The sequence below is a fragment of the Podarcis liolepis genome, assembly GCF_965112155.1.
Source record: "Podarcis liolepis genome assembly, chromosome: 4".
In the NCBI taxonomy this organism is placed as follows: Eukaryota; Metazoa; Chordata; class Lepidosauria; order Squamata; family Lacertidae; genus Podarcis; species Podarcis liolepis.
In genome coordinates this window covers 53,367,721-53,381,484 of record NC_139558.1, presented here as the reverse complement: position 1 = coordinate 53,381,484, position 13,764 = coordinate 53,367,721, and the positions used below count along the sequence as shown (strand labels likewise).

At 37.2% G+C, this 13,764-nt stretch overlaps 1 protein-coding gene across 7 annotated transcripts in view; it reads right to left on the bottom strand.

Moving 5' to 3' along the window:
• The window catches only part of HLCS (holocarboxylase synthetase), an 82,408-nt gene that overhangs the window by 46,977 nt on the left and 21,667 nt on the right, over positions 1-13,764 (bottom strand). For all 7 annotated transcript variants that reach the window (XM_083500182.1, XM_083500185.1, XM_083500181.1 and 4 more), the window contains exon 6: positions 9,306-9,577. In XM_083500182.1, the coding sequence (XP_083356308.1) occupies positions 9,306-9,577 (272 nt within the window). The remainder of the gene's footprint in view (positions 1-9,305; positions 9,578-13,764) is intronic.

Genomic DNA, 13,764 nt, shown 5'->3' with positions numbered 1-13,764 from the left:
TTACAGATAAAAACAAAAACCACTAAATACACAGTAAAACTGATCATAAAAATACAGTTAAACAGTGATAGTATTAAAACTATACACGTATTGTTTAAAACAAACCAATAATTACAATGAAAACAGTATGGCACCAGCCATTTAATTAAAAGCAGTTAATTCCCCAAAACCTGTTGAAGCAAGAAAGTCTTCACCTGCCAACAGAAGGACAGCAAAGAGGAGCCCTGTCTAGCTTCTCCAGGGAGCAAGCTCCAAAGTCTGGGAGCAGCCACCGAGAAAACCCTCTCCTTTAATCAAAAGTCTAGACTGGATCAGACACTTAGAAAGCAGTTCTAACAAGCTGATCAATTTACTAACTGTTACATACATAGTAATACATAGTAATGAGGAGTGGTTAAATAAATAAATAAATAAGATGATGATATATTATTATTTATACCCCACCCATCTGATTCGGTTTCACCAGCCACTCTGGGCGGCTTCCAACAGAATATTAAAATACAATAACCTATTAAACATTAAAAGCTTCCCTAAACAGGGCTGCCTTCAGATGTATTCTAAAAGTCTGGCAGTTGTTTTTCTCTTTGACATCTGGTGGGAGGGCGTTACACAGGACGGGTGCCACTACCAAGAAGGCCCTCTGCCTGGTTCCCTGTAACTTGGCTTCTCGCAGCGAGGGAACTGCCAGAAGGCCCTCGGCACTGGACCTCAGTGTCCAGGCAGTATGATGGGGGTGGAGACGCTCCTTCAGGTAGAAATAAATAAATAAATTCAAGCTATGTTAAACAGACAATGGAGAATGCTATGGAAAGCGATGTACTTTTTTTGTTTCCAACTGTGAAGAAGCACACAAGTGCTTTCTACATCTACATGAAGCAAACAATTCCTGTAGATGCAATGTCAAACCATGCTTTGGCATAATCTGAGTAAATCCTCATTTGACACAAGTTCAAAAAGACTCCCACCTCTTCTCTTCCTCTCAGCAAATATTACCTTCTTCTGTGACAATCTTCTTTCTTGCAATCTGAATCCATTGTTTCTGGTCCTACCTACTAGAGCAGCAGAAAACAAGTTTGCTCCATCATCCCTTCGGATATTTGAGGATGGCTATCGTATCACCTCTTTAGTCTTCTCTTTTTCAGGCTAAATATATTCAATTCCCTCAACGGTTACTCATAAAGCTTGGTTTCCAGACACTTGATCATCTTGGTTGTCCTCCTTTGCACATGTTCCAGCTTGTCAATATCCTTCTTAAATCGTGCTGCCACAAGAGGAAATAGTACTCCAGTCTGGGGCCGACCAAGACAGAATAGAGTACTATTACTTCCCTTGATCTGGACACTAGACACTAGAATTGTACTGCACTCAAGCCGGGTGCCCCAATCCTACGTATGTGTATCTGATTTTTCCTGCCTAAGTGCAGAACCTTACATTTGTTCTTATCGAAATTCATTGTTATGGTCATCTTGAATCCTGATTCAACATTCTGAGGTTTTGTGTCATCTGCAAATTTGATCACCATGCTCTCTATTCTTTCATTCAAGTCATTTATAAATATTCTGAACAAACTAGAACCGGCACAGAATCCTGTCACATCCCACTTGTCATTTTTTCCCCTGGATGATAAGGAACCATGATTTGGGATAGCTCAGTTAGTAGAGCATGAGATTCGTAATCTTAGGGTCATGGGTTTGGATCCCACATTGGGTGAAAGATACCTACATTGCAGGGGGTTGGACTAGATGACCCTTGTGGTCCCTTCCAATTTTACAATTCTATTATCTTGGTTCAAGTCAGCCAACAAGTCACAAGTCCACTGAACAATGAATTGCTGTACATTAATTCACATTCAGCATGAACTGCTGCATACAAATTGCTGTACATGAATTCATGTTCAGCATGAATTGCTATACACAAATTGCTGTACAAATCCACCCAACATGAATTGCTGTATGTGAGAAAAGGAGGGGTGGCTCAATTCAGAATTCTCCAGCAATGTAATACCACTGCAGAGAATTTAAACTATGCAATGGTTTAGTCTGGTGATTTCCCAAGTCTTAGGGACAAGTTACTGTATGAATCAAAAAGTAAGAGCAGTATTTGGTATAACAACATCTATCCAACCTTGTTTCCTTCCTGTGCCCCTCTCTCGGCCCTACTGGTAGAAAGGTAGCTATTTAAATGTTTTGTTTGTAAAGAGAACATATTTTATTTATAATTGTTATAATTTATACAAAATACAATTACATAAAAAATTATACTTTTGCTTGATGACTAGAAACAAGCTTTTTTTACATCCGGTTCTATTGCTGTGAGGGGTAACAGAAGATCGCCTCTGCCCATTATGTCAAGGCGATTCTGCATTAGGCTGAATAAATAATTCACATGACTGAAACTTGATTCCACGAAATACAAAGTAGGAAATGCCATAAAAAACATTATCCCAAAGCCATTGAACCTTTTAAGATATTGTACTCTTCATCCAAAAATGGTGCTTTTCTTGACTAAAAGTTACTTTGGCTGCTATACCACTCTGTAGCTGTATGAGCACTTCTTGCAAAGAAACATAAACATCAGCAGCATTCACAGGCAGCAAATGGTTCAACTACCCAGGGCGGAATATCCATGGCCAGCAGATCACGGAAATGAACTTCCATATCATTATATAGCTGCTTCAAATGATTGACACGCACAATTATGTCATCATCTTTCAATTCATCACTAACTGCTGCCAAAGAGGAAAAGCAGTGGAGTGCAGAAGTGGGAGGGAGAAGGAAGTAGAAGCAATGTTGCCGCATAGTGCATGTGGCAATCCATCCACTGGGAAGCACAGTCACTTCTCTGTTCACTTTACTTCTCTGTTTTCTGTTTTTTTCACTTCTCTGTTTTCTTCATTTATCACTTCCCTTTGTGGTCCCCTAGCCTCATGCCATGCCCCCCCCCCACATTTACACAAGTTGAGAAACACTGATTTAAAGGCTACAAACTATAATCAGAGCCTTATAATTAAGTAACATCAAGTTCATAGCTTGAAGCAGTTTGCAACACTTTCACTTTGATGTTACTTGCCAAAAAAAGAGGGAGAAGGCTCAAAATAGATCAACTTGCATAAGAAGAGTTGACAGTATAGCATATACTGTAAAATTCCAGTATTTCAACTTCTTTTCTATCTAATTCTACATTTAAAAAAACATTGCATGTGCTGGATTGACATTTATGGCTGCACATTCAGTCCACTAAATTAAAGATGTCAGTTTTGAAACATTCCTCTAAAAATGAATACAGGAACCTGAAGTGGCCAGCAATTTTAGCTGCTTCTTTTTCTGTTCACTGGTTCATATACTACAGCATGTAATGATCATGTCTTCTGTTCTAACGATCCACATTTTATGCACAGTAAAAAGTGAATAATATACTTTTTTTAGCCATGACATTATTCTCCTGCCCAATATCTAACCACTTGTGGAAAAAGTCACAGGGAAAAAAGTGCCACAAAAATGATAATGCTAACAACACATAGCTCTTGAACAATACTTTCATGCAGAAAACCGCAATTCACTTTAAATGTGTGTTTTTTAATAAACCAATGTTGAGCACGTAATTCACATGCCCAAGGAGCACTGTTTCATAATGCTATGAAAATAATAATAATCACAGATCATCAGAGTTACCCTGTCCTGAACAAAGCTCTTTACAAAGTTCTGCTACTTGGAAATATTCATATTATCCATTCATTCCTGCCACTAAAATCACTTTACAAAATAAAATCACATTTAGTACCATGACTTCCATATTTTTGAAAGGAATCATATACTTTATAAGAAGTGTGTATCTCATCTTCCTTGCCTGGTATGAGCACATAAACAGATCAGGAATTATAGTTTAACAGTACATTTGAATCCAAGTTCACAATAATAAAACATGATTGGTAAGCCACCAACAAACCATGGTTTAAGGCCAGCTAGTAATAATAATTTGTTAGGACAAAACAATTCACAATCCTGGGTCTAACTTATTGCTTTCCTGCAAAGTATTGCTACCTGCTTATGAAACTCTCTTCAGTTTCCAAAGCAGTTTGCCAGGCAGCAGAGGGGGTTGTTTCAAAATACACAAACCTGCAAACCCCTTAGGTTTGCAGAACCAGTTTCAAGATTCTTTGGAGTCTCACTGTAGTCTAAAAGTATGCGGTTTGCTAAGTGTCCTGCTTACACAATGTCCTCTTCCTTGAATGCCTGAAGAAGCACCTCCCAAGGATCAGGGATCACTGGAGACTATTGTCTAAATAAGGCAGAGGCAACTTGCATGAGTAGATATCAACTCACACAAAGTACTTCTGCTGAATTTTGGGCAGTTTCTCTTCCCCACTGAAGTCTGTGCTGTCATAAAGATTTCCCATCTTCTTGAAAAGCCTTGCGGGGAGGGAGAGGGGTGAGAAAGATGCTTGCATTGCATGAGGCTATGCAAACAAATATTTTGGAATATGCTCCCAGGCAGTATAAAGGCTCTGTTTAGCTGCAAACCAGTATGTTTTAATTCTAGCATACTTGTTTTGGAAATTTATGAAATTACAAAAAGGAATATTTGATTTATGTCACTGTCTGAAATTTGGCTTCTTTCTTCTTGATTTTAATAATGATTTTAATTAACTTGACTCAAACCAGTTGCCTGACACTTGATGTATTTCTCAAGCAACTCTTGAATTATTCCTAACCTACATGAAATTTGTAATTTTCCAGGTACATCCTTAATAATGAACAAAGATATGCACGTTACAGAAGGACTACGACAGCATTAACCTGTCCTAGTTACTGGTAATGCTTCTGACTGACATGCTATAAAATGATAAATTTAACTTTAATTTCCACAGCCACCATGACAATGACAATTTTGAATAAATCATTCCAGAATGATAGCCCCAATAGATTTAAACATTTCTGATGTCAGAGTAATACAAGTATTACTGATCATTCCAAATTATTTAATATTTAAACAAATCTTTATTTTACAATTTGAGTAATACCCCTTAATTTAAAGATACTAATAGAGGTGTTCACACATTGCTTGTTAGTTGTACATGCAAATATATGCCAACAATAATACAGCTTGTATAATAATATGTGATACATCAATACAGGCCATCTGGAGAGCTAATGAATAATCAAGGGACTCAAAATTAAACTACAGAATTTTTCTTAGAATCTTTAGGACAACACTGTCAAGTTCAATCTATTCATTTAGGCTCCAGAATCAATTTTTCAAACTTTATGACAGGTCTAATAGTTCCCACCTGTTTCTCTTGCTTGACTTTTGACTGGCAAGTTACCAGCTAGGGTGGAAATGTAGACAAAGACCCCTATTAGACTCCGGCTGTTTCTCTACTGTGAGGTCACTCAGCCATTAAATTAGTTCCAGCCCACTTTCTTCTCTGTCTTAATTTTTTTTTTGGGGGGGGGGAATATGTAGATTTGAGGGACTGGGATAGATTTAGTATCCAGCTTCAGAAAAGTTTGGAAGCCTATTAAATATAAACTTTATATACCCATTGTCTGAATATGAGATGTCATTTGCAATCTCAAGATCTCACAATTTCATTTATTAAATCACATTACATTTTCATATTAAAAAGCCTTCAAAACTCAAAAAAAATCCATAAACAGGAAAAGCCTAAAATTACATTAATGCATTTCCATGAAATCAAAGCTTATTCAAGATAATTTATTTGCATTTTATTAACCTGGTAAATAACCCTAGTACCATGTATAAACATGTTTGAAAAGAATAAAATAAATGGCCTAAGCACCACAGCATCAGCTCTTAATTCTATGCATGTTCTAATGTAGCTCTAGGCCAAAAATCCAAAATGTATATAACTAGTTCTACACAAAGGTGTCATTGTGCTCGCATCTCTCAAAGGCTTTGTTCACATGAAAGACTATACCATGGCTTAGCTTTACAGCAAGAAACTAGTGAGTCTTGGACTAATGCCATCTTCCCCCTCCTGCACAGCTGCAAGATGAGACTTCAACTTTCATTTTAAGCTAACTGCAGCTTCTTGTGATGTCCCAACATGGACAAACTGTATTTAGCCTTAACTATAGTTAGTGGAATCAAGTCAATTTCAAACCATAGTTTATGAAACTGGGTTGTTTTCATTAACCATAGTTTAGGTTTGGGACATGACCTAAAATAGGATTATTAAAAATGGAAGCAGAAGTTTATTGTTTCCTCCTCACAGTCATAGCTTAACAGTAAATGCAATCTGGGCCAAAGAATATCCCACACCCTGCTTTTGAGAGAATGTTTGAATGCAATTTCAATTATGGTCCGGTGCGCCTTATGGAGCGAAAAATACGGTAGAAATAAAGTGCTGTTGATGTTAAAAACACTTATGGGAAGTTAGTTCTGCTACATGATACCCTTAGCTACAGTGACAAAAAAGCAATAAAGTGAATATTAACTTTACACAGACTCATTTGACTAGATCATAAATTGACACATGCACTCTTTTATAAAAAAAGTTATTTTAGATATTTTTGGAGTTACCTTAAATCTACATTAATACCAATCTGCAAGATTTAATAAGACACAAGGCACTCCACAAAATCACAGGTTCTCTATACCTACATCACCACCCTCTCTACCTTTCCACCCACTATCCAGCAAGAAGGAGACATTACTGAAAGTTAAAGAACACATTCCAGCCAGGCTAAATCACTTGAAGAGGGAGCAGAGCTGGGTCAGTGAGGAATGGGTATTTGGTAGAGTCATGAAGGCTGGATAAAAAAGCCTGGAGGACTGTATTTTGCCCCTGGACATGAAGTTCCCCAACCCTGCCACAGGGCATTTTTCTGTCTCCTAATCCCAGCCCCTGGGACGCGGGTGGCGCTGTGGGTAAAACCTCAGCGCCTAGGACTTGCCGATCGCATGGTCGGCGGTTCGAATCCCCATGGCGGGGTGCGCTCCCATCATTCGGTCCCAGTGCCTGCCACCCTAGCATTTCGAAAGCACCCCCGGGTGCAAGCAGATAAATAGGGACCGCTTACCAGCGGGAAGGTAAACGGCGTTCCGTGTGCTGCGCTGGCTCGCCAGATGCAGCTTGTCACGCTGGCCACGTGACCCGGAAGTGTCTGCGGACAGCGCTGGCTCCCGGCCTCTAGAGTGAGATGAGCGCACAACCCTAGAGTCTGGCAAGACTGGCCCGTATGGGCAGGGGTACCTTTACCTTAATCTGAGCCCCACTCATAGATGTCAGGACACAGGGGCATTAGCTGAGTAAAAGAGCTTATGTTATAAATCCAGGACAAATTCCCTTATTAAGAAAGAGGAAAGCAGCCTCCAGTGAAACAAGCCTGAATCAGTGATCAGGAATGCAACATGGTTGGATAGCTTGGCCCCTGCATGGGCCAACTAGTCTTTCTAGTCTGTCTTATCCCCTCTCCTGACAAACAATGTGACCATTCCCTCCCTATGCTGCATCCCAGGAATTAATGCCCCTCCCGCTCTTATTATCCCTCCCCTACACACCCTGAAAGAAACACAAATCCACTTGTGCACTCAGATGCCTGCCCCCACACTCAAGTCAATGACATGGATTCTTTTTTTATTATTTTTTTTTGCATCTGGTCTGGGGTAAAGGTTGTACCACCAACAGGAATGTGGATGTAGACTGAAGTAGTATAGGATACAATACAAGTGAGCTTCTCCCCTGTGCCACCTGTGACCCAATCTCACTTCAGTCAATCTGCCAGCATTTCTTCGTTGCTGAAATGACTCTGCGGGGAATCATTCCATATCTGGCTTTCTTATGAGCTGAATATTTTAAAATCTTTAACTACTCAGTCCACACCAACTTTAGTGAAAAACCCACTGTGGAAACATATTAGTGTATCTAGTTTCTAAGAAAAAGAATCAGAAAAAGAAAAAGAATGTTCACGTAATTGAGGCTGCTATCCTATACTTGAAAGACACAGACTGAAAGGCAGTAAGATTTGGCAGATGCACTGTTCTGCTGATGGAAAGCCAGATATGGATACGTCTATAGGATATGTCCATTTAAGACATGTGACCATTATATTTACTGCAGAGTAACTTTACCTTTCCATTAAATTAAAAGTTAGTTTTTTCATTTAGCTAGAGAATAGCACAAAATATAATGAAGATTTCAACATTTGCCTTGAAATATTCTAAAATTATACAATTTATGGAAAACTGCATGCATATAGACAGTTTGCTCAGTACAGTTTAATTAACCTGTAACTAAAATATTAGCACATTAAGGCATAACTAATTTATTATAGCATAAGCTCTTGAAATTAGTTGCTGAGGTTAAAAACCTGAAAGTTATGTTCATAAATTAAAGAACTACAGCTATCAATGAGATACTCTTTGTTCATTAGCTTTTCTAAAACCACAACTGCAGTGATGCTGGTGGTGTGATTCCAAATTCTAAAATAACGATTTTAAAATAACAAAGTTTTATACAGACCAAAATTGCCAACAAGAAACGTTCAGCATGTTAGCCTGCTTGCTAAAAAAAGAATGTTTTGTTTCACAAGCTCAGTTTCAGAACAGTCACAATGGAAAAATGTGGAGCTGCTTACCTTGGAAACTGTGCAACATATATTTGCTGTTGCAATCTTATAACTCCACTTGTTCAAGTTCAAATTAGAAATTCATTCAATTCCTGCTAGAAAAAGGCTGATTCTGTGCTCTGAGTTTCTTGTGCAGAAACAAGTTCCACCTCCTCCAAACACTAGAATTCTAGGTCCATGCAATCATCTGGGGAAAGGGCCTCTTCCAGTGGAAGAGTACACAGTGGAAGGGCCGTACACATAAATAAGTTTTTTGGACGTTATGAGACAGCTTAACTCTAACAGAGTATCCTAAAGACAAAAGGAGTTAGCTTCTCATCCCTAATCACCATTCCAACCCCACATGGTCAAAAGACAACTGCCACCCTGCAACATGAAAAGCTGCATACTTGCATGGAACACCCCTGAGCTGCTGTGTCATGAATTAAAGCTTGTGTTGTTACATCTATAAGACTGAGGATCTAATGCTCCCAATACAGGAAAACTGTACTATAGGCTCTGTAGTAAAGCATATATATTGATTAATGAATGACAGTTTATATGTTCAACATTTGCTAACCTCTTTCAGCAAATTGGTCAAATGTTAAGGGTCTCTGTATTCCTATGCCAGAACTATTTTCAGTAAATTGGGAGTATGTAAAGTCCAACAGAACATTTTTGTTTTTGCCAACTAATATATAGAAAAAAAGTTATCACCATCACAGCTAATCTTACCCATCAAGAAGATTCATGGTGGTTGATGTAACTTCAGCAAACAGAACCACTTTCCCAAGCTTCTTTGTATGTAGATTTTGCCTGTATCTCTCAAAACTGAAATGTTTGGATGAGAAAGCTTCCATCTCAGTAACTACTGGCATGAGCAAGGGTGTTACTTCTGTTCCTTTGATGCAAGATGATACAAACTTGAGGGACACCATGTTGGATCTGATTAATCCTTCTGCATTCACGTTTCTTTCAAGCCACCCCAAAAATAAACTATGGACATCCTGTTGGGCATAAAACAAAATTAGACAAAAATCAGCTAGGAATCATTTATTTGAACATAAGGTTTTCTAACAACAGTTTTCCCAACACATGCTATGCTTATCAGCTCACTGAGTTTTAAAGTCAGTTTGAAACAGTTTGTGCCCCATTATTTGATGCACCATTGTATCATTTACTTGAAAATTTATCACCTGCTTGTTCATAAAAAGGTTTACCTGAGCCAAAAGGATGTTGATGATGGTCTGAATGCATCTACCAGTATCTAGTGATGTTTTACTGATGTTTTTACTGATGTTTTATAGCTAGTCATAGATTGATTTCATTGTATTTTATATGTTGTAATCTGGCATATTATAATCTCTTCTCTTTTTGATGGACAATAGTCAAACCACCTTCAGATGGAGCGTTTTTGCTGCTGAAATGTCTGACTTGTTAAGTCTCTTTTACGACTTTTACTGCAGTGCATTGTTCTTTTTCAGATTTTAGCAAATCCTTTATGCTTTCACATTTTTTATGTCACTTGGAGACATATGTGTCAAGCAATTAATCAATTGAAAAAATGATGAATACAATTTCATGCCAAAATTCCCTTTACTTCATCAAAAAGAACTATTTTTTGTTTCAAACTAGTTTTTTTAGCCAAATATATCCCTTATTAATCTTAATCTTAATCTATTTTAATATGTTAACACGTAGTTCCTTTTCAAGTTGTTGAAGGAAAGAGCATTATCTAAAGAATGTGAAGTAGTTGTTCAAGCCCATTCTACTTCTTCTCTGATCCATGAGATTTTGTTTAGCGTCAAAAAGGGGCTTCTTTTAAAATATACTGGCATATGAAAATGTATGAAACAAGGGAAGACCATTGCCAATAGTAATCCATATCCAGTTTTATTAAGCATTATCTCAGAAATATAATATTGTTTTTAGGGATACTGATAAGACATAAATATTAATAAAAATGAAACAAACCAATATGTGTGTCTGTAAACTACTTTTTCAAAGCTATGAACGAAAAGAAAATCCCTACACCTAAGTGCTTTGATTCCAGAACTCAGAACTTAACACTATTTACAAGCTATAGACCAAGGTGTGCACTGTTTTGTGGCAGCCTCTAGTGGCTACTTAAATGAAAGGTGTTGGTACTAATGTTCAAATATCTGACCTTATATTCCCTTGAGACCTTGTCAGAAATACCACATAAAGAGTACAATTGTGAGACCGAGGTTCCTGGTAATGATTACAGAAGCCAGCATCAAATTATGAGAAAGAACACAAAACATATATCAGTAGCCATGTGTGTTAAAATTAAACCATGCTTAATTAGCTAAGGATGCATGCATTTGCTTGGACTGTGTTTTACACAGACACCTGCTGGCATTTGAATGTGCCATCACAGCAAATTTCTATATTTTGCAGCCCTGTATCGGGAAGTTTTTACTGTTGGATGTTTTATTATGTTTCAATATATGCTGTAAGCTGCCTAGAGTGGCTGGGTATAAATAATAAAATTATCATCATCATTAGGAAGGTGGCACTCTTCAAACACTATAAAGTTTTGCTATTAAAAATACATAAGCGTTTGTATCAATAACAACCTACCCTAAAACAGGTAGAATATTAGTCAATGTCAGCTCAATTTAAGTAAGTTATTAAGCTCCTACCAAAAGAACAAATTTTAGTTTTTAATCTTAAGTGTTATACAATGATTTTATGTTCACAAATTTAAACCATCTTTCCCCTTTTAAAACGGGTATGGGCAACCTCCCCATTTACTCATGCTCAATATGTGTGTGACCATGCACATGTGTGTGTCGAACCCGGAAGTGACCAAAAAAGTCACAAAAAGGGGTTGGGCAGGAGCGGAATGGAGTATTTGCAGGCTTTTCCCAATGGTGTTTCAAATATATGTGATTTCACTGACGCGTGTAGTGCTTTGGAATGTAACCCCCACATAAATAGAGGGTTGCCTGTATTATAACTGAAGCAAGCCATGGGCACTCACTTTGCACCATTAAGCCTACTGTTAGTAACATGGACGATTGTATGCAATACCCCACTTGTTATACCGAAGGATGATGTGACGTAATAGCTCCCACTTTTTGCATATTACTAGATGGCTAGATAGCTCTTTCAGAGCCAAATTCAATATTCCTTTTTGACGTGACAGGAGGTGCTATTTCATCTCGGTGGTTGCATATGTAAATATTTCTTGTCAATTGTATACCAACAATACCGTAAGCATTCAACAATGCAAGGGAAAAGGTATCTGTTTCGTTAACATAGTAAATATTAGCTGACATCACATGGCATTTATCACATGAAATGGAAAGGTAAAAATTATCTCATTCTTGTGTCACCAAAGAAAACATGAACAAACTGAAATCTAAAGGTTCTTACATTACACCATATGCTTTCTCCTGCTTCCCTGCCACGGAGCAAACCATAGTTACATAAACTTACATAAACTCACTTCAATGAACTCTGAGGCTTTTTGGTTTCTAGGAATAAAGTCCAATATATATTTTTAAACAAAATACAAATGCTATTTCAGCTGTTGCTTTATAGTAGGCATAGATTTTAAGTCTCATGCATGAGCGTCAACTTCAATGTTTCAATTTGTGGAAGTTTCATGATCATTTTGGCAGTGAACCTAAAGAATTACTAAACCTAAAGAATTAAGATCTAGGACAAAAATAATGTAACTCTTGCACACATGCAACTGGAACCTTGTAGGGGGAAAAGCCATTGTGAAATAATCTGGAGTAAAGGAATGGAAAGTTAGGAAAGCATTAAGTACTCACCCACCCTGTAACTGTTAATTAAATGCCAAATTTGGCCATGTTAAAACTACAGAAAGCTCTCCAAAGTATGGATGCTATTCAGATTCTGACATGTTTGTAATGTACACATCAAAAACAGCTTTTAAAAAAGAAACAAATTATAAGGAAGTACATATTACAAAATTTAGGAAAAGGTCATGTAGAGGATGGGTATATGAAATCAATTAAATTTTTTACACAGTGCGTAATAGCTGACATCTAGTACAGATAAAAGATCCTTGAAATAGTAACTTGTAAGTTTACAAGAACACTGTCAAAAATCTATAAAGCTTAATATACATATAGCTTGAACTTAAATTCTGTAAGACCATATATTTATTAAAATTTGCTGCCAACTGAAACTTATACACAGAGTAGCAGCAGTGTATTGAAGACTATGAATAACCTGTTTCTAACATGACTGAATTTATAGATATCACACCTTCATATAGCTAAAACGTTATTTTTCTAGCTTATTTTCACTTGTAAAAAGTTTGGTTCAAGAATCACCCTTATTTGAAATTTAGAAAAGGGTAAAAATTTATCAATAATGTCTTTGATTATTTTTTTTAAAGTACTGCACTCTGGGTCTTAATTGAACACCATGAAGAACTCAAACTGGTGCACATACTTTACTTGCTATATTACCCCCAGACATATAAAAGTGAAACTGTCAAATGTCCTTTGGAGACCTTCCATGTCATTATACCAACACAAACAAACTACAATCTAAAACAGTAGCAATAGGAGCCTTGTGTGATCCAAAATAAAGGAAATGGTAACACCAGCGCCAACACAGTCAATACTTGAAAGTGGTCTGCTGATAAAAAGAAGTGACATCTGCTATGATCCCAGGAACCACACAAAAAATTAATTTCAAAAAGTTGTTTGAATTCCTATACTAGGATCACACCTCCCCCCCCCCCCGCTAAGTAGTGCAACTCTGAAAGTGGGAGGGTTGCCTCTCACCTACACTATTTTGTTTTAGCACATAATAATAAGAAATAGTAATTTAAAGTTTGCAGAAATACAAGTTTAACATCATATACAAAGCTGATAAAGATATTTTATTTTTTTCTCAGCTGAGGACAGCAAGCCTAGATAAATGTGGGGGCCTAATCTGGGTAACATTTCATAAAATTGTGTTTTAAATAAAGTTGGCAGACATGCTTGCATTAATGCAAATAAGGACAAACCTCAGTTCTCGTTCATTTGGAAATTCAGATTGTGCAGATAATACAGCTACAGTGTAATAAATTTAACTTTTAAGGATTTGCCAGACACAACCTATCAAACTGTGACTATGACATATAGCAAACTCTTCACAATCAATGCGCTTTTGGCCTCACAATGCCCTGTTTAAAATTATT